The sequence below is a fragment of the Manis javanica genome, chromosome 1 (genome assembly GCF_040802235.1).
Source record: "Manis javanica isolate MJ-LG chromosome 1, MJ_LKY, whole genome shotgun sequence".
Lineage (NCBI taxonomy): Eukaryota > Metazoa > Chordata > Mammalia > Pholidota > Manidae > Manis > Manis javanica.
Window position 1 is genome coordinate 116,058,544 of NC_133156.1, and position 22,522 is coordinate 116,081,065.

Below are 22,522 nucleotides of genomic sequence, written 5' to 3' on the forward strand. Positions count from 1 at the left end.
AATGGGTAGAAGGATAAATCATGGCTGGAGAACCAGCAACTTCTGTAGTATTATGTGGAAAGAATGGGCTTGTTCTATCAAAACTTGTTCCATCTATGAAATTCACATTTCTTTCTGTCATTTTGTAAGTGGTTGGTATCTTCTTGCTGAAATTTCAACTGGGTTTTTTAAAAGGTATTTAAATAGTATGATATGGTTCTTTCCTTTCATGAGTGCTGTCCTTTCCTTCAGCTCTTTTTGCTAATAAACATCAACAGAGTGGTTAAGTGGACCCTGCTGTCAGCCAGAGCTGAGTTAAATCCCACTCTGCCATTTTCTATTGCAGGATGCACTGAAAACCCACAGAATGTTGATAGGATGTGGTCTAGCACAAAATGAGTACTCGGTAACTAGTACCTACTGTTACTATTACCCACTCATTGACCTACTAAAATGAATGAGGTGACAAAATCTTTCTCAAATTAAAAACAAAAAAAGACTAAGATGAATTTCCAGATGAGTCCTGAACACAGAAAAATGCACTCTCTCCCTTTCTCTGCCCTGCATGGTAATATACTTACCAAATGTCTTTGCGGTTAATTTATCAAAAGAGATACAGTTTAGAAATATAAGCATGACCAAATGTGATTCATTATGTAGAAAACAGTAGCACCTTTCACAGTGATGCCATTATACAACTACTCATCCTGGGTTCATGACTAAAATCCACCCTTTGGTACTGCTTACATAGACAGTATTCTGAACGAGATGCATTACAAGGACCAAAGGCAGCAGATGTACTCTGAAATTCTTATGTGTACAGTATCACCGTAAGATTGTGTTACAGACTTTGAGGGTTCTATTGGTCTCATTTACAATGGTGATTCTAATCTTTATTAAGACCATGTTTCCAAGTTACTGTAATTATACCCAGCACTAATGAAGCAGTTACCCCAATCAGGCACAAGGGTGTGGACCTGAATTATGTCTAAGATTCCATGTCCATATATATCCCAATGGTACAAAACCACAGAGCTAGCTATAATTTGCAAGAACAAAATTTTCCATGAATCAGTAAAGCTCTGAAAGCTTTAAAAGGCCTTTTCTAGGAGTGATTTCTAAAGCACAGTGTTCCAGTGAACTCAGAAAGTAATGACAAAACTCTCTAAAGATAAAGCCATAACTTTCTGTTATGTCCTTCTGAGGAAGAAATCATCTCCCTGCTGATACACTACAGAGGGGTTAGTCACACTTTCTCCCATTTCTCTGAGAGGTACAGATGTGACCTTTCAGTTCTAACCCAGGGACGCAGCTGCCTGGGTGTGGAGCAGAGGACAAGAATCACAAGGTCTGAGTAGAATTACCCAGGCACAAGACCCTGCGGTATTAGTTTAAGCTCTGTACTCTTGAGGAATGTGGACTCCCTAACTGGGAGAAGAAAGGGAGGGGGGAAAAAAGACAAGGCTGACTGATAGCAACTCAACAGCCTTTGGAAAATCAGTTCCAGAAAAGGACTGGTTTAGATAAAAGTTCACTGGCTAAATCTAGTTCTGCATTTCAGTGTAGAAGCTTCCAAGTTCTGCTTTTCCTACAGTAAACCAAAAACAAAGTAGGGGGATAGAAAAAAAATAAAGGCTTTATTTCAATTTCTAAATGGACCATTTCCAAAGGTTTTTATTATCCCTTACATCAAATCATATTCCTGCTGCATTTTTCATCTTCTCAAAGGCAACAGAAAGAGGGTGAAAAGTAGCATTAGATCTTCCTGCTCCCTCTTTCCAACAGAGGAAGTAGGAGCACCCATGAACCCCCCTCTGAGTTCATACTTCCCTTTTCACTTCTCTCCCCAGTGGGGGAAAGAACCAGCCACCATTATCCCATGTGTCACCTGCACACCCCAAATCCACAACCCCTCCTCAAATGTTCCCAAAGTCTGTGACAACCCCCTCTGCTCCCACCATCCTCTTGCTGTCTGGTGTACAGCCCCTGAACTTGGTCTTGAGCTGGACGATGCTTACCCACTAAGTCCCAGGGCCTTCATGTCTCGTCTTTGTTATTCACAATGACCCAATCAATGCAGTCCAAGTACCCAGCTCTCTGAAGATCTGGTTTGGTCTATGGGCAACATTTGAAATATCCAGGGTAAATGGACTCCATAGCCTTAGTATTATTATTCACAAATAGGCTTTTGGAAAGAACAGGAAAGCAGAGTTCAAAGTTGTAATGTTTGGCAAGAATATAAAGTACAAATTTTTATACACAATGAGGCAGTCATATGCTTTGACAATCAACATGGCAGAGATGTAATACCTCTCCATTACTTAGAGTTTAAGCTTTTGAAGTTCTCCATAATCATAAACTGAGCTTTCTCTACCTATCCAATATGATTTTCCACTCTTCCCCCAAATAAATTATTTACTATGATCTATTTTTTCCTACCAATATCCTAATCATTTCATGTAAGAGTTTCAAGTATTCATCATTCTAATTACTGTCTCATCACCTACATCATTATTTTACCCAGCAGCCAAGACTTCCATCCAGAATTACAGTATACACCATGTTAAATGTCTACAAGCACTTAAATATTGAAAAAAAGTTCAGTTCATTAGCCTAATATGTAACTTCTAAGATATACAGTCAAGAATAGTGCTTAGAAATTCAAATGTTACCATTTCTACTGCCTTACTAAATAAACATCTTAAAAGCTTTAGAGAAGTTGGTGTTTTTTTCCTTGTTAATTAACTTAATGCTTCTTTCTTTTGAAAATCTAAAGAGCACCTGGATTATGCAAGCTGCTGTCACTGGAGTGAAAAATTTGGGGTGTTTTTTTTTCTTAACATTATGAACCAGTAATATTTGTTGGCAAAGACTCTCAAAAACTTGCAAGAACAGTAAGTTAGATATCTGAACTATTCTCCCTTAGCTATACAAAATAGTTGTTCAATTTTCCAGTACTAAATGCTTTAATTTGGAAGACTTATGTTCTAAGGGGCTAGAAAATTTGCCAAGTGTTGATGAACACTTGGGTTAGGAGTTATTAACTATACAGAATTAGTCTTTGGGTTCAGATAAATTGAACTAAACCCTAAAGCTGAGTGATACATTATATATCCCATATTTGTGCTGGATGAGAAAACAGCAAAATCTAAAAGTTAGGGCCATGACTTGGACGGATCAGAAAATCAAGACCCACTTTCCAGCTTCATTACCAAATGCTTAACTGATATTCTGACTCACTAAAGACCTGAGAACCTACCACACAAAGAGATTAGAATGTCCATTCCAACCCCTAGAAAAAAAATATATATAGAATGATAAAAAGATTTATATACCAGAAAACTGGCCAAAGTTAGATGATAGATAGATAGATAGATAGATAGATAGATAGATAGATAGATAGATAGATAGATAGAAAATGTGAACTTATACACTTATTTATATGCATTCTTTACTTAGATGAGTAGCTTAAAACACAAACTCCAAATTTAAGATAAACAACAGATAATAAAGGATGGCTAATAAGGCCTAAAAGACATATCAACATCAGCATTTCATGACTTAAGTGTAATTTTTTTTTTGGTAACAACTATAAGATAGTGTGGATTTTTAAAAAATATTTCTAGTTGAATATCAAAAAGATATTGCAAACAATACAAGAATAAAAATAAGTCATATGTACCAGTTGTATATATAACTTACCAGAAAAGGAATAATAATAGCATGGATAAAAATTATTTTTGTGAATTTTAGACTTTGCCACAATTAGTAATCCAAGACCACCAACCTTTAAAGTGTTAATTTAAGAAATTATGTATCCAAAAATTATATGAATATCCTAAACAATAAAGTAAAATAAAACCAACTGGAGCATGAATTTTCAATTCATTTAACACAACTGAATGACAAAAGATAATCAAAGAATATCCAAGAGTATCAAAAAATGAGATCATCCTAACTTATAAATATAGAAAAATATTTACTATAAATAATGAAAATAAATTAATAAGCCCAAGTATAATTACTTTCAGTTTAAACTGAATGCAGGGATTATCTTTTTAAAAATCTAAGTTGCTGCTTTCCAGATATACCAACCATTACTTTGAGAAAAAGAAAAGGGCATGAATAAAGATACTATACTTTCATGATAAAGTTAAATCTCAAAGTTACTAATGACATGAGATCCATCACCAAGTTGCATTTATCAATTAAAACTTAAAAAGGAGTCTTTCCTGCTTTAAAACACACACACACACACACACACACACACACAAATCTCAGGCCTGTCAAACAGAAATTGACTACCCAGTCAACAGATACTGTGAGTTACAAACTCAGTCAACATAAGCATTACAGTAAAATTTCACACCTGTTATTTTTTTCTCTGGTTTAAAGATAGTCATGTGCTTGTAATTGTTTCAGGAAACTTAGTACCAAATAAAGTATACAGAGAGATAAGTACTCCGGTATTCATCACACAGTCAACCTATACAGAATTTTTGGCACAGTAGCAAAGTCACAAAGAAAATCTACACTTCTACTGCAAAAAAGGCATGATGTTTACTGGTGCTTACACAAAGAGGTAGCTAAAAAAGATGCCACCTTTTCTCTCAAATGTAATCAATTACATAGACTGAAAACACTCTGATTTGAGGGGAAAAAAACATTCTTGATTATCTGTTTCATAGTAGCAAGTCTTCCCCAGATGTTAGTAACAGGCAAAATTTTAGCTTTTTGTCAAAAGAGACCATTGCTCTCTATACAAACAAGATGAACTCATTTTATTAGTCAAATAGTTGTTCATTCAAGTGCACTTAATACAGTACTACACATTATAAATTGAAATTAAAGAGATCTCTGGAAATGGGATTTTAAAAAATACAACTAATACTGATTTCAAATAACATGTTTCATTGGTGTATGAAACAAGTATTGCAAAATGGTTTATTTCCAGCATCTCTGAAAGATTATCTACTCCTTTCATTATTAAAACAGAAGTGAGAAAATACATCCCTGAAATCTGGGACCAGAAGTACAGTTTGAAAACTAAAATCAATTTGGTATGGTTAATTCAGATTATGGTTAAATGGTATGAGGACAGGTCAGGAATTGATCAAAGTTTCAAATTAGTCACATTTGTTGAAAAAACATAAATGCAGGTGCCCGTGATATTGCGTGGTGTCAGATTTTTCAAATTTAAGTGTAATCTAAGTCCTAAAATCCTTAAGACTTGATTTCTTAAAACACTGCCTACTGCTGAGGAATTTAAAAATTCCAAATGGATTGCATCCAAAATGAGGCTATTCTTTCATCTTTTATAAAATACTTTTGGAATTTCTAACAAGTAAATGCACAGAAAGACACTTAGAATTTTCAGTCCTTTTTTAAAAGTAAGGGATCGCTGCTCTTGGAAAAATCTCCCTATATTTGCTTTGCTTTCTTCAGAGTCTTCCTTGTCTTCCAAGAACTTTGCTAAGATGTACATCAGCTGTCTATCCTGATACTTTATTTGCCTGTTCCCACAACGGAGGAGGTGCCTTTGTCAGACAACAGCTTGATCTTTAAATTTACTTCTGGTAGGATTCTCTAACTTTCGCCTGCAGTGCGTCACATGTCTTCTTGGCATCGCCTAGAAGCATGGCCGTGTTAGGTTTGTAGAAGATTGGATTGTCCACTGCAGCATAGCCAACACCCAAGGACCTCTTCATAACAATGACCTGCAAACCAAAGATGAAGTCAGAGAGTGTTCAGCGCACCTGGCTATGATGTTTTAGGCACACAACACTGCCCTGCCCTGGCCTTGAACAAAGTATGTACTGCTTCTAATTCTTTAGTGCAGAGACTTTGCAAGTACACAGAGTATTTTTAAAGTACATGTCTACATTGTATTAACATTATTCCACCCATGAGAGAAAAACACTCTTCCACCCATGAGAGAAAAGTCACATTAACAATAGTTTATCTCCAAGTGATAAGATTACAAGTGATTTTCTTCTCAATGCTTTTCTGTATAAAGCCTATGTGTAGCATTTTCTAGTCATAATAATAAGCTTTTTTTCTCTGTATGGGCCAAAAAGAATGACCTCTTAGTGCACAAACTTCCAGTAACAAATCCTAAGGTCAATGTAGTTGAGTGGGAAAATGGTATGACTCCAACTCCATCAGTTTAAAGCTTATCAGAATGTTCTAAGACAAAAGCCCATAGAGCAATCTAGCTTGTCACAAGGACAGAGCTAGTAACTAGTATTATACTCCTGCAAAGCAAATGCAAGAGGTAAGTCTATCTCTAATATGAATGTTATAAATATTTAAAGTAACACAAATTGTGGGTGTTGCTCTCCTATTGAATATCAAGTCAGTTTTTAATGAAATGAAAAGCCTTTCTGTGGTCTTTTAGGACATGCAATCTAGCAAAAAATGGAAGTAGTGAAAATCTGTTCATGCTTCATATAGCATTAGTATATAAATGTACTCTGCAAACTTGAATATTGATGACCTACAATTTTCCATATATCTATGAACAAGCGCATGACCCATCTACTCATTTATCACAAGTACTATTTCAAAGTCAATTTACAATAAAGAGAAACAAAATTAAGGGAAAATGTACATTATGTCATTATGATTCTTAAAAAGTCTATATGACTTGAGAGTGATTAAAGGACATGCCCACTGCTGAGGCAGAGGAAAATTCACATGCCTTGAGCTCTCGAAAATGTAGAAGTTCGCTTTTTCAAAGCACTGGGTGTGAGCAGGGCTTGCTTCTTAATGCCATGTTATTGTTTGGATTTCTAAATCACCTTTCTTCTAAACACTCCATAATAACATGTAAATTATCTTTCAAAAAAATTAAATGAAAAAATGTGCTCGTCTTCATATATGAAGGTGATGATGCTAACTCACTGTCCCAGAGGGAAGCCATCTGTTCCATCGAACTCAACCTGGAATTCAGCCAGACTCATTCCAACAGCTCACAGCTCTTTTTTTCAGCTGTGGTTACAGATTTTGTTAAACTATCCACATAATCTCATCTAGTTCTAATCACGATCAGAGTGTTCACTTAGGTCCTCTGGTTACAACAGAACAGACGGAAGCTGAATAGACTGCTGAGCCCTAATCCTACTCTTAACTCCTGGGCCTCCTAAAGACAACGTCATTTCTCTTCACATGACTGAGGAGGGTTCTGTGTGCATATTTTGAGAGACATTTGGTTACTGGAATAACACTCAAGTCTTAAATTTTACCTGCTTTGATTTCCAGACCTCTAGAACTGGCATGCCTGCAATAATAGAGTTGGGGTCTTCTTGAGCTGCTGAATTAACAGTGTCATTAGCTCCAATTACAAGGACCAAATCGGTGTCTATGTAATAAAAGAAAAAAGAGAAGAGTAAACTCAAAGGGGTCAGTTTCACTTCTTTTTAGGCAAATTACAGTGATCTGACTTTATACCAATAACGGAAGCTAGGACGCATACTTGTGCCAGGTACTGTACAAAGAGCTTTATCAGAGAGGTTTGGTAACTTGGCCAGTGCCACACAGCTGAAAAACAACAGGTCCTGTGTCTGAATTTGAGCACATTAACTGGAGCTTCATTAAGATGCTACTTCTTTCTTTTCTACATTATTAGGCTTCCTCCCCAAATCTGATTTTACAGTTCTTTTATTATCCCAATGATCTTGCCAGATACATTATTTTATAAGATATGTATTCCATTTTCAAGTTTTCAAATGACCACTCAAGATGCAAGTTGATGCCTACAAGAAAATGATCTAAGTCCATAACTACTGGAACTGGCAGGTTTCACATATTATTTAGCAACAGTGAAATTTAAAGGGGGCATAAAATTAAAATGGTCTAAATTCTCTAAGGATTATAGTATAAACTACCTTAGAACTTTGCCAAAAATGCCATGAGAATCTAGAAATATACACAATTCCATTTTTTTCTCAAGTAAACATAATTTTTTAAGTTTACAATGGATACTTACCAGAGGGAACTGGTTTAATTTTTTTTGTATCATTAATCTACAATTACATGAGGAACATTATGTTTACTAGGCTCCCCCCATCACCAAGTCCCCCCCCACAAACCCCATTACAGTCACTGTCCATCAGTGTAGTGAGATGCTTTAGAATCAGTACTTGTCTTCACTGTGTTGCACAGCCCTCCCCATGCCCACCCCCACATTATACATGCTAATTGTAATGCCCCTTTCTTTTTCCCTGCCCTTCTCCCTCCCATCCCACCCATCCTCCCCAGTCCCTTTCCCTTTGGTAACTATTAGTCCATTCTTGGGTTCTGTGATTCTGCTGCTGTTTTGTTCCTTCAGTGTTGTTTCTTTTTTTTTTTTGGTATCATTAATATACAATTACATGAAGAACATTATGTTTACTAGGCTCTCCCCTTCACCAAGTACCCCCACATACCCCTTCACAGTCACTGTCCATCAGCGTAGTAAGATGCTGTAAAATCACTACTTGTCTTCTCTGTGTTGTAGAGCCCACCCCGTACCCTCCCCGCTACCACAGTATACATGCTAATTGTAATGCTCCCTTTCTTTTTCCCCACCCTTATCCCTCCCTTCCCACCCATCATCCCCAGTTCCTTTCCCTTTGGTAACTGTTGGTCCATTCTTGGGTTCTGTGATTCTGCTGCTGTTTTGTTCCTTCAGTTTTTCTGTGTTCTTACACTCCACAGATGAGTGAAATCATTTGGTACTTGTCTTTCTCCGCCTGGCTTAGTTCACTGAGCATAATACCCTCTAGCTCCATCCATGTCGTTGTGAATGGTAGGATTTGTTTTCTTCTTATGGCTGAATGGAACTGGTTTAATTTTAACAAACATGATCTTGGGCCAAATGTCCTTAGCACTCAGCATCTACCCAAAGCCAGCCATAAGGCATAGCACCTTATCTAGGGAAGTCCTGGTACTTTAAAGAAAACAGAAAACTACTTTATTGATCATGAATTGGTACCACTGGAAACCAATAAGATCTCAGACACAGGCAAGAATTAGAAGTAATTTTGTAATTGAGGTTGAGTACCTAGTTCAAGGTCAGAAGCAAGTGAGAGTCAGAACCTGGACTTCAAGGCCAGGTTCGTTCAGAGTCCTCTGGAGTGTAGCACACTGTAAGGCCTCCCAAGATTTTCACCATCCCTCAGATCTCATAGGAAAAAACTTACCTATGCTGCTTACAAATCTGTTGCACCTCACTGTCTTTCATCTATTTAATTTCAATGCACACCTACAAGGAGCAGGTTACTCCTCCAGTGACTAGTATGTCTTTATAATCCCACAATTCGTTTCCTATGACTGGCATTGCTTCACTCACACTAGGAATATTTGAACTTGAGCACTGACCCCATCACTTACCTGGGAAATCATGGTTGATCTCATCCATTTCCAACACAATATCATATGGCACCCCAGCCTCAGCCAGCAGCACATTAAGCTGACCAGGCATCCGGCCTGCAACTGGGTGAATTCCAAACCTAGACATGAAACAAATGAACAGCTGGCCTTACTTGATGGGCCAAAGTGTACAGAGACCCCAGTATCACCTCCAAATCTGTACACTTTGTTCTTGGCACGTCTGCTTCTGCTTCTACTATCTGATCTATACAGGCAGGAACAGAATTAGTCCAGATACATGGTCAATCTACAAATACTGAACTGGAGATGCCATATCTTAGTATACATACACTGCAACTCCTCTCAGAAAATAAGTGTAACTTGAGAACCCAACTCTTCCATATATGTTTTAAATACAATGAACTTCCAACAATATTAAAAAAACAATATCATCTTACATTTAGTAAGCACTGTGTTCTCTCATCATATTTTCTGGTTAACTCTGGAATCTTAAAAAACTTACATTAAGTCAGCCTGGAATTGAAGGTTTGCCATGAAAAACCAACATTATTCCATCAAAAGCTGACTCCACATTCAACTTAAACCTCTATGTTCAAAGGGAGAGAAATAAAATATTGTCATGTACATTAGTTAAAGGCTTACAATCTTTCAAAGAGTGATATTAAGTATTACTCCACATCACAAAAGAAATGTGCCAGTAACACAATGGAGTGTTTAAAAGGCACAGTAATACACAAATCAGAGCTCTGCACTTTTATTAAGGGGAAAGAAACTGAAGCATCAACTTCCCCATAATGTGATCTTTGGAGTAATTCAATCCAGCCTCTTGCCCACAGAATTGATCTCTGTCTCCTTGGCACAGGGCACAGTACCTGACACATAGGAAGAGCTCAATAAAAAGTGAGTGAGTGAATGAATGAATTCAGTGAAGAAAGGTATTTTTAGAGGACCTTTTGGTAGGGATATATCCAAACTCACTTTAAATGCCTTCAGTGACCAGAAACGTATTAATCTTTTCTAAGGTCTATCTCATTACTAGACAATCCCACTATCACACACATACACACACACCGACATTCACTATATTAAGCCAAAGAGACTCTCCATCTCATTGCTTTCCAAGGTCTGCAGTTTTGCCTCTGCAACCACTATGATTCCACTCTCCCTTTCACATGCGGATTCCACTGAGCTACCCTAGGATGCCTGCTAAACAATCTCAATTCTTTCAACTATTCGATGACTGACAGGACTTCCTGACCCATTGCTGCCCTGCTTGCAAATCACATCCTCAGATCTTTTACTGATGAAGCGCTAAGACTGCATTAGCATTTCCAGCCACCACAACACATTGGTGGTTCATATAAAACATATGATCATTTAAAATGTCCTGTTAATTTTCACAGGAACTGCCACCCAGGCAGGCCTCCCCACTCTTAACACAGGCCCTGTTAGGAACAGATAAAAGAAGCATAGGAACTGACCCTTCCAAAAAGCAGACCTAAGAGGAGCTACAAAACGGCCATTTATACTACCTCAATAACTGATAAATGGTTTTCTACATCTTTAAGGCTGATAATAAAGAGCCTGAATTCTTGAGGGGTTTGTAATTGGAGGGAAAAAAAGACATCAAGTGACAGATACTCACTTTTACCAAATTCCCCTTTACATACTCTCTCTTCTGGGATCACTGAAATGTTCCTAAACAACATAAACTGAGGGCTAAAAGGAAACAAAACAGCTATGTCTAGGTAGCTATACAACATATAATCATTTTAGTTCTTTCTTTTTGTTTTCCAAATTTTCTATGAAAACATAGTTTTCAACAGTAGAAAAAATAACTTCCCTTAAAATAACGACTTCATGCTTTCATATTGTGATACAATTTACAAATGGTTTCTCATATATTATTTCATCTTTAGCAATCTCCATCAAGAATTAGAATTTAGAGCAGCTGATTCAAATTCAATACTTAGTTAAGTAAAACTGGTTTTAGAGCTGCATTGCTATTATCTAACAAAAAAAGAAGCAAGAATGTAGGTAAGAGAGGCTGCTAGCATATATTTAGGCATAATGGCTAATACTGACTGTAAAATGTGCTATGCAACTTGCACAACTTTAGTAAATACTTAAGCTGGGATTCAGACTCAGGTCTTTCTGCCTCATGGGTCTTAACTTTCAACTACTATAGAGTATAGTCAGTACAGTTGAGCAATTTAAGAGGTATTTTTGTCAGTAAACAGCTCAGGTTAACTAGTTGTGTGATGCTGGTCAAGTTACTTAACGACTCTCCATCACAGTTTTCCCACAGAGTAGTAACCAAACAGTAGTAACCAGTACTAACAGTCCACATCATGCCAAGGGCTATATAAAGCTCTGTATACAAGAGGTTTTGAGAAATAACCTATTGAACACTGACCAGCACCTCTTAAATGCTGGGAGAGTATATTTTGAAAAATTATGAAGGGTGTGAGATAGAAATGAACTGTATAGGATAAATTATTAATAATCTAAGAGTCTCTTAAAAGGAATTCATCACCTCTCCCTCAGTGGGCTACCTGTAGTTTTATTGTAGTGAGAATAAAATTAAGGGCAGTCTAATGCCCGTCCTCACCATCTCATAAGGTTTTAAATTCTTCAACCACAAATTCTCCTACCATTTTTGGGAATGTAGCAGTTCAACTTGAGTAAAAATTTGTACATGTTCTCTAAAAGCAAGATGACTTTTTTATTAGACATTGATACTCTAATGTCAACGCCTGTACCAAACCAGTTTTCCATCACTCCTGAAAACAAAAGAAATGAGGCAAAATGCCAACAATTTATGTTCACACTGTTCATGTAGTAATACAATCTGTATTCGGCACTACTGTGGCTGTTTTTAAACTGCCTCAGAGAAAGCATTTCCAAAATGTCACACAAAATCTTTGGTTGAGATATCAACTTTTAAAATTTAATACTTGTATGGTGGCAACAAGATGAAATATTTGAAAACATTTCTCCAGGCACCCAAGTATACACTCATTAAATGGGAATTATTCCTAAACCTCAAATCTAAACATAAATATAATTTTAATATTTTGACAACAATATAATATTTTAAGCATGGGTATTAAAAAATAAACACAGAAAGAAAATGCCTTATACTGAAGTAACCAAAATATAGTCCTAAGCCTGCTGATTGCATGAATTTAGGAAAAGAAGAAACATAATGAATGGGAAGTTTCAAAGGTATGTGATTTTGTGAACAGGCAACAGTCTTCAGTTCAGGACTTTTAACCTTTTCTTCTACTACCAGGATACCTTACGTTCATGGGTAATAACAGAAGCAGTAAGAAAAAGATAATAACAGATTCAGAGAAAGTAAAGCTCACTTAAGTATAATAATTCAATTTCAAATTTCAAAAGGAGAAAGACTGAATTTGTATAATCCCTGAAAATACGAAAGACTTTGTGAGAAAGAGGGCAGAGCACAAAACAAAGCAGATGCACAAATGGGTGCCTTGTGCATCCAACATGATAAAGATTGGCTCAGATGAAAACGATCAGTACCTGTTAAAGACCTTCAGGGCCTTCTCTGAGAGCTACTTTATTGAAACTGATTAATAATAAGAATGAGTAGTTATTACAACCAGTTAACTGTCTGTACACTTTGCTCAACGGGCATTTGTTCACATGAACAGAATCCATATTCTCTTTCTCCTCAGCATTTAGTTCCTTGTAAATACCAAACAAAATGGATTACCAAGATTAGCAAACCAAATCTCTACCAAGAATAACTTACATTGAAACTATAACTTATTGTGTATTTAATGCACTGTTTGGTATATATGGATACTGACAGAATATTTTAACTCAACATTCTTCTAAATAGTATGTGTCAGGGAACCAAGGACACACAGAATGTGCCCCAACAAAGGCAGAGATCCTACAGTTAAATTTTAGGGTCTTGATGTGTCATTATTTTGGAATAATAATGGAACAAAATAATTTCCAAAAGAACTTACCTTAAAATAAAAAATTTTAGTTTGAAAAAGTCATTTCACATTACAGAGGTGCTTAGTAACATATCTAACATATCAAACTGTGGTATTAATCAGCTGATTTTCAAAGTTCATGCTAATTTGTATTTCAACTGTGTCTATTTCCAGTCACCATTATGTATCAATAGTAAGGATGTTACCCCACATTCACAAAAAGGTATTCTTACCTTTATCATTGACTAGACCTAATGAAAAAACTGAGTAACTAGGTTTACTTCTGGGAGTTACAGCTTAAAAGGATCACAGAGTATGTGGATAAGATTCAAGAGAAACACAAAACACCCAGTGACTTGGAAAACAGCACACTCTAAGTGAAAAAAAATCAACTGGCTAGAAAAAACGCAAAACTTGATTTTTAAGCAGACTTGTTTTCAAGCAAATAAAACAGAAGTTGACCAAACAGTCCTTATTTTCGCTAAACAGGAGACAAGAAAATGGTCTTCAAGTACAAAAGAAAGAACTGGAATTAAATACAAAAAATGTTTAAAGACTTTCTGTTAACAATTTAAAACAAATGTCCCAATCAGGAAGTTTCAGGTTTCTTTTCTGTGGATCAGGAAGAGGCTCATTAATCTGAGCTAACATACTAACCACCAGTTCAGTACAAAGTGGATTCAAGAGTATTTCACATTTAATGCTAAGGATGGTTGGCTGGCAGTGGACAGAGTCAAGACAATTACAGCAGCTGACTCTTCATTTATGGGAGGAGGGGGAGGAATCAAAGCAATGGTCTCACCCACTAGTAAGAGACGCTTAGGTGGCGCTCAGGATCTCCAGAACTGCAAGACACTGCTCTACCTCAATCCCACTGTCCTAGCTGCCGTGGCTTACTCACCTGTGCTCTTTTGACATGTTAATAGTAAATCTTGGACACCAAAAATTTATCGTAATCCCCTAATCTTTATGATCACCAATAAGTGTTTCTTGCTTCCCCCAGGTCCCTTTCTCTTCCCAAAACCTGCCTGGTGAGAAGACTAAGTCACTGTAGCATACATGACACTTAAGGTCTGTGTTAGTTTCCTATTGCTGCTGTAACAAATCACCATAAATTTAGTAACTTAAAACATCAAATTGATTCTCTGAAAGTTCTGGAGGTTGGAAGTCCAAAGTCAGTTTCCCAGCGCTAAAATCAAGGTGTTGGCCAGCCTACATTCATTCCAGAGGCTCCAAGGGAAAACCTGTGCCTCGCCTTTTCCAGCTTTTGGAGGCTGCCCGCACTCCTTGACTTGTGGCTCATCACTCCGACTTCTCCCACTCTCACACTTCCTTCTCTGACTCTGGCCCTCCTTCCTCTCTTTTGTAAGAACGCTGGTGATTACAAGGGCCCACCCAAATAATCCAGGATGGGATAATCTCCCCATCTCAAAACCCTTCTGCTATAAATCCACAAAGTCCCTTCTGCTGTGTAAAATAACATATTCACAGGTTTGGTGGAAATCTTGGTGGTGATTATTCAACACCCTACAGACTCCCTTTCCAGTCCTAAAATTCCATGAACTAGGGCTTCCATTTTAACTGAATAAATCAATATACACTATGTGATTGATTTCTTTTGGATTTCATTTTTGCATCCCTCCTTGATTCCAGTAATTTTTAAGTTTTAATTCATTATTGTTTTAATACTGCCTTTGCTTATCTTTAAATTAATCTATCTGGCTATCATCTTTATGCTTTAACTGAGGTTCTTGGACCAAATTAGAAACCAAAGACCTCTAAATGTATTAGTTATTATTGTAATATTTGATTAGCTGCAGACTGCATAAAGACAATGTTTCTGATGAGCTAGTTGTAAAGGGTAAATGGTCACAAAGCTAACCAACATGTTATGCGGAATATCCCAAAGGACAGATCACTTTTTATCTGCTTGCATAATAATTTATTATACTGAACTTTAAGACTCTAAGATTGGAGAAAAACACATGCAAGGCCATTACAAGAGAATGCCAATACTGAGAGAAATAACAGAACACACTAAATTTGCAGACATATAAATGTGCACGTTGATGAGCCAATCTGAGTTTATAATAATTCTGGCCCATGAAACTGGCTAATCTCCAAAGTATGTATTAAAGTTAATTATATCAGGCATTGGTTTGGCCATGACCAGCAATTTCCACGAACTGGTGGCCAAAGCTCATCAATGTTCCATCATCACATAAAGAATATCCAGAATTTCAATATGCAAAGCCTACCAGCCTTTTAGTTCTTCCCCTTGAAGAGATACAATCAGCTTAACAAAATACAATCAGCTCTCCCTGTCTACAACAAGATTCTATGGAAGGGAAAGAAACCACTAAAAGGAGATCACAGAAGATTTTATATGCTCCCAGAACTCTTCTTTCTTTATGCACCATCCCTGTGAAAGCATTTTAATAATTGGTTGACATGACTATGTCCCCAAAATAGGAGCAATTTGAGTACAAGACTCATGTCTGACTTTTCAGGTCCCAGTCCCTGGCACTCTATTACAGGGAAGTAAAGGGAGGGAAGGCAGGAAGGAAAGGATTTTTCAGTAACACAGCCTGCCCAATAAGGTACTGACTCACAAACTTTCTGTATCAGAAAAAGAATTTAGGAAAGCAGTGAAGAATAACAGTTAAAAGCTCTAAAGTGAGGATGGCGGCGTGAGTAGAGCAGCGGAACTCTCCTCCCAAAACCACACAGAATTATGAAAATATAACAAAGACAACTCTTCCTAAAATAGAGACCAGAGGACACAAGACAACATCCAGACCACATCCACACCTGCAAGAACCCAGCGCCTCGCGAAGGGAGTAAGATACAAGCCCCGGCCCGGCAGAACCCGAGCACCCCTCCCCCCGGCTCCCGGCGGGTGGAAAGAAACCAGAGCGGTTTTTTTCTTTTTTTTGGTGAATGCTTTTTGGAGGCCTTAAAGGGACAGGGACCCCAATATCAGAGAAACACAGCAGTAAGACCGGTGAGCGGGTGCCTGAGACCGGCACCTTAGGACAAAGAAAATCGTGAGTTTTTCCCTTCTTTTTTTGGCGGGTGCTTTTTGGAGGCCTTGGAGGGACAGGGACCCCAATACTAGGGAAACAACGCAGCAAGACCGGTCAGAGGGTGCCTGAGACCGGTGCCTGAGGACAAAGAAAATCGCATGTTCTTTCCTTTTGTTTTTTTTTCTTTTTTTGTTTTTTTTCCTCTTTCGTTGTTGCTGTTGTTCTTTTGGTTTGGAGAGTGCTTTTTGGAAGTCTTAAAGGGGCAGGACAGGACACTTAGCCCAGAGGCAGGGAATCTGGGGATTTCTGGGCACTATAACCCCCTGGGCAACAGGGAGCACAGAGGCAAATTAAAGAGATAAATAGCCTCCCAGCCGCTCCCCCTCCAACGGGGCTCCACCATTTTGGAGGAGCAGCCCCAGCCAGGCCACGCCCATAGCAACAGCAGAGATAAACTCCATAGCAACTGGGCAAGAAGCAAAAGCCCTGTCTGCACACAGCTGCTCAGCACAAGCCACTAGAGGTCACTATTCTACCAGGAGAGGAAGGCCACAAACCAACAAGAAGGAAAGCTCTTCCAGCAGTCACTCGTACCAGCTCTGCAAACTATCTCTATCACCATGAAAAGGCAAAACTACAGGCAGACAAAGATCACAGAGACAACACCTGAGAAGGAGACAGACCTAACCAGTCCTCCTGAAAAAGAATTCAAAATAAAAATCATGAACATACTGACAGATGCAGAGAAAAATGCAAGAGCAATTGGATGAGATGCAGAGAAAAATGCAAGACCAATGGGATGAAGTCCGGAGGCAGATCACCAATGTCAGGAAGGAGATCACAGAAGTGAAACAATCCCTGGAAGGATTTATAAGCAGAATGGATAAGATGCAAGAGGCCATTGAAGGAATAGAAACCAGAGAACAGGAACGTATAGAAGCTGACATAGAGAGAGATAAAAGGATCTCCAGAAATGAAACAACACTAAGAGAACTATGTGACCAATCCAAAAGGAATAAAATTCATATTATAGGGGTGCCAGAAGAAGAAGAGGAAAAGGGATAGAAAGTATCTTTGAAGAAATAATTGCTGAAAACTTCCCCAAACTGGGGGGAGGAAATAATCAAACACACCACGGAAATACACAGAACCCCCAACAGAAAGGATCGAAGGAGGACAACACCAAGACAAATAATAATTAAAATGGCAAGGATCAAGGACAAGGAAAGAGTTTTAAAGGCAGCTAGAGAGAAAAAGGTCACCTATAAAGGAAAACCCATCAGGCTAACATCAGACTTCTCGACAGAAACCCTACAGGCCAGAAGAGAATGGCATGATATATTTAATGCAATGAAACAGAAGGGCCTTGAACCAAGGATACTGTATCCAGCATGACTATCATTTGAATATGATGGCGGGATTAAACAAATCCCAGACATGCAAAAGCTGAGGGAATTTAATTCCCACAAACCACCTCTACAGGGCATCTTACAGGGACTGCTCTAATGGGAGCAACCCTAAAAAGAGCACAGAACAAAACACATAACATATGAAGAATGGAGGAGGAGGAATAAGAAGGGAGAGAAGAAAAGAATCTCCAGACAGTGTATATAACAGCTCAATAAGCGAGCTAAGTTAGGCAGTAAGGTACTAAAGAAGCTAACCTTGAACCTTTGGTAACCACGAATCTAAAGCCTGCAATGGCAAGAAGTACATATCTCTCAATAGTCACCCTAAATGTAAATAGACTTAATGCACCAATCAAAAGACACAGAGTAATAGAATGGATAAAAAAAGCAAGACCCATCTATATGCTGCTTACAAGAAACACACCTTAACCCAAAGATAAGCATAGACTAAAAGTCAAGGGATGGAAAAACATATTTCAGGCAAACAACAGTGAGAAGAAAGCAGGGGTTGCAGTACTAATATCAGACAAAATAGACTTCAAAACAAAGAAAGTAACAAGAGATAAAGAAGGACACTACATAATGATAAAGGGCTCAGTCCAACAAGAGGATATAACCATTCTAAATATATATGCACCCAATACAGGAGCACCAGCATATCTGAAGCAAATACTAACAGAACTAAAGAGGGAAATAGACTGCAATGCATTCATTTTAGGAGACTTCAACACACCACTCACCCCGAAGGATAGATCCACCGGGCAGAAAATAAGTAAGGACACAGAGGCACTGAACAACACCCTAGAACAGATGGACCTAATAGACATCTATAGAACTCTACATCCAAAAGCAACAGGATATACATTCTTCTCAAGTGCACATGGAACATTCTCAAGAATAGACCACATACTAGCTCACAAAAAGAGCCTCAGTAAACTCCAAAATATTGAAATTCTACCAACCAATTTTTCAGACCACAAAGGTATAAAAGTAGAAATAAATTCTACAAAGAAAACAAAAAGGCTCACAGACACATGGAGGCTTAACAACATGCTACTAAATAATCAATGGATCAATGAACAAATCAAAATAGAGATCAAGGAATATATAGAAACAAATGACAACAACACTAAGCCCCAACTTCTGTGGGACGCAGTGAAAGCAGTCTTAAGAGGAAAGTATATAGCAATCCAGGCACACTTGAAGAGGGAAGAACAATCCCAAATGAATAGCCTAACATCACAATTATCGAAACTGGAAAAAGAAGAACAAATGAGGCCTAAAGTCAGCAGAAGGAGGGACATAATAAAGATCAGAGAAGAAATAAACAAAATTGAGAAGAATAAAACAATAGCAAAAATCAACAAAACCAAGAGCTGGTTCTTTGAGAAAATAAACAAAATAGATAAGCCTCTAGCCAAACTTATTGAGAGAAAAAGAGAATCAACACAAATCAACATAATCAGAAATGAGAATGGAAAAATCACGACAGACTCCACAGAAATACAAAGAATTATTAAAGACTACTATGAAAACCTATATGCCAACAAGCTGGAAAACCTAGAAGAAATGGACAACTTCCTAGAAAAATACAACCTCCCAAGACTGACCAAGGAAGAAACACAAAAGTTAAACAAACCAATTACGAGCAAAGAAATTTAAATGGTAATCAAAAATCTACCCAAGAACAAAACCCCGGGGCCGGACGGATTTACCTCGGAATTTTATCAGACACACAGAGAAGACATAATACCCATTCTCCTTAAAGTGTTCCACAAAATAGAAGAAAAGGGAATACTCCCAAACTCATTCTATGAAGCCAACATCACCCTAATACCAAAACCAGGCAAAGACCGCACCAAAAAAGAAAATTACAGACCAGTATCCCTGATGAATGTAGATGCAAAAATACTTAATAAAATATTAGCAAACAGAATTCAACAGTATATCAAACGGATCATACACCATGACCAAGTGGGATTCATCCCAGGGATGCAAGGATGGTACAACATTCGAAAATCCATAAACATCATCCACCACATCAACAAAAAGAAAGACAAAAACCACATGATCATCTCCATAGATGAGGAAAAAGCATTGGACAAAATTCAACATCCATTCATGATAAAAACTCTCAGCAAAATGGGAATAGAGGGCAAGTACCTCAACATAATAAAGGCCATATATGATAAACCCACAGCCAGCATTATACTGAACAGCGAGAAGCTGAAAGCATTTCCTTTGAGATCGGGAACCAGACAGGGATGCCCACTCTCCCCACTGTTATTTAACATAGTACTGGAGGTCCTAGTCACGGCAATCAGACAAAACAAAGAAATACAAGGAATCCAGATTGGTAAAGAAGAAGTTAAACTGTCACTATTTGCAGATGATATGATACTGTACATAAAAAACCCTAAAGACTCCACTCCAAAACTACTAGAACTGATATCGGAATACAGCAAAGTTGCAGGATACAAAAATAACACACAGAAATCTGTAGCTTTCCTATACACTAACAATGAATCAATAGAAAGAGAAATCAGGAAAACAATTCCATTCACCATTGCATCAAATAGAATAAAATACCTAGGAATAAACCTAACCAAAGAAGTGAAAGACTTATACTCTGAAAACTACAAGTCATTCTTAAGAGAAATTAAAGGGGACACTAATAAATGGAAACTCATCCCATGCTCATGGCTAGGAAGAATTAATATCGTCAAAATAGCCATCCTGCCCAAAGCAATATACAGATTTGATGCAATGCCTATCAAATTACCAGCAACATTCTTCAATGAATTGGAACAAATAATTCAAAAATTCATATGGAAATACCAAAGACCCCGAATAGCCAAAGCAATCCTGAAAAAGAAGAATAAAGTAGGGGGGATCTCACTCCCCAACTTCAAGCTCTACTACAAAGCCATGGTAATCAAGACAATTTGGTACTGGCACAAGAACAGAGCCACAGACCAGTGGAACAGATTAGAGACTCCAGAAATTAACCCAAACATATATGGTCAATTAATATTTGATAAAGGAGCCATGGACATACAATGGCAAATACATGGACATACAACAGAAAGTGCTGGCAAAACTGGACAGCTACATGTAGAAGAATGAAACTGGACCATTGTCTAACCCCATATACGAAGGTAAACTCAAAATGGATCAAAGACCTGAATGTAAGTCATGAAACCATTAAACTCTTGGAAAAAAACATAGGCAAAAACCTCTTAGACATAAACATGAGTGACCTCTTCTTGAACATATCTCCCCAGGCAAGGAAAACAACAGCAAAAATGAGCAAGTGGGACTACATTAAGCTGAAAAGCTTCTGTACAGCAAAAGACACCATCAACAGAACAAAAAGGAACCCTACAGTATGGGAGAATATATTTGAAAATGACACATCCGATAAAGGCTTGACGTCTAGAATATATAAAGAGCTCACACGCCTCAACAAACAAAAAACAAATAACCCAATTAAAAAATGGGCAGAGGAACTGAACAGACAGTTCTCTAAAAGAGAAATACAGATGGCCAACAGACACATGAAAAGATGCTCCACATCGCTAATTATCAGAGAAATGCAAATTAAAACTACAATGAGGTATCACCTCACACCAGTAAGGATAGCTGCCATCCAAAAGACAAACAACAACAAATGTTGGCGAGGCTGTGGAGAAAGGGGAACCCTCCTAAACTGCTGGTGGGAATGTAAATTAGTCCAACCATTGTGGAAAGCAGTATGGAGGTTCATCAAAATGCTCAAAACAGACCTACCATTTGACCCACGAATTCCACTCCTAGGAATTTACCCTAAGAACGCAGCAATCAAGTTTGAGAAAGACAGATGCACCCCTATGTTTATCGCAGCACTATTTACAATAGCCAAGAATTGGAAGCAACCTAAATGTCCATCGGTAGATGAATGGATAAAGAAGATGTGGTACATATACACAATGGAATACTACTCAGCCATAAGAAGTGGAAAAATCCAACCATTTGCAGCAACATGGATGGAGCTGGAGAGTATTATGCTCAGTGAAATAAGCCAAGTGGAGAAAGAGAAATACCAAATGATTTCACTCATCTGAGGAGTACAGGAACAAAGGAAAAACTGAAGGAACAAAACAGCAGCAGAATTACAGAACCCAAAAATGGACTAACAGGTACCAAAGGGAAAGGAACTGGGGAGGATGGGTGGGCAGGGAGGGATAAGGGGGGGAGAAGAAGAAGGGGGGTATTAATATTAGCATGCATGGGGGGGAGGGAGAAAGGGGAGGGTGGGCTGCACAACACAGAGAGGACAAGTAGCGACTCTACAACATTTTGCTAAGCTGATGGACAGTAATCGTAATGTGGTTGTTAGGGGGTACCTGATATAGGGGAGAGCATAGTAAACATAGTATTCTTCATGTAGGTATAGATTAAAAATTAAAAAAAAAAAAAAAGAAAGAAAAAGGGGATTACTCCTTGATAGGATAAAACTATTGGTAAATCAAAGATCAACGCATGCTTTAAATATCCTTAATGTTGATCACTTAAAGGGTGTCAGATGATCAGCTATGGAGGTACTCTTTTCTGATAATATTCATTTCTCTATAAAAAAAAAAAAAAAAAAAAAAAAGCAGTTACTGTGTGCTGACCTCCAATGAGTTCTGCACAGTGGTATAGAGGGCATGTCAAAGTGTGGGCAAAGGGTCTGTTTGTTTCTATGCAGAAGATCAAGGCCTAGCTTGGATACCCAGAAAAT

At 37.8% G+C, this 22,522-nt stretch overlaps 1 protein-coding gene across 6 annotated transcripts in view; it reads right to left on the reverse strand.

Annotated features, from left to right (window-relative positions):
• Positions 1 to 4,735: 4,735 nt before the first annotated feature.
• Positions 4,736 to 22,522, reverse strand: part of NNT (nicotinamide nucleotide transhydrogenase) — a 110,439-nt gene continuing 92,652 nt past the window's right edge. For all 6 annotated transcript variants that reach the window (XM_073236435.1, XM_073236457.1, XM_073236442.1 and 3 more), the window contains exons 20-22: positions 9,352 to 9,470; positions 7,224 to 7,339; positions 4,736 to 5,696 (exon numbers count right to left, since the gene is read on the reverse strand). In XM_073236435.1, coding sequence (XP_073092536.1) covers positions 5,547 to 5,696; positions 7,224 to 7,339; positions 9,352 to 9,470 — 385 coding nt within the window. In that variant the 3' untranslated portion in view covers positions 4,736 to 5,546. The remainder of the gene's footprint in view (positions 5,697 to 7,223; positions 7,340 to 9,351; positions 9,471 to 22,522) is intronic.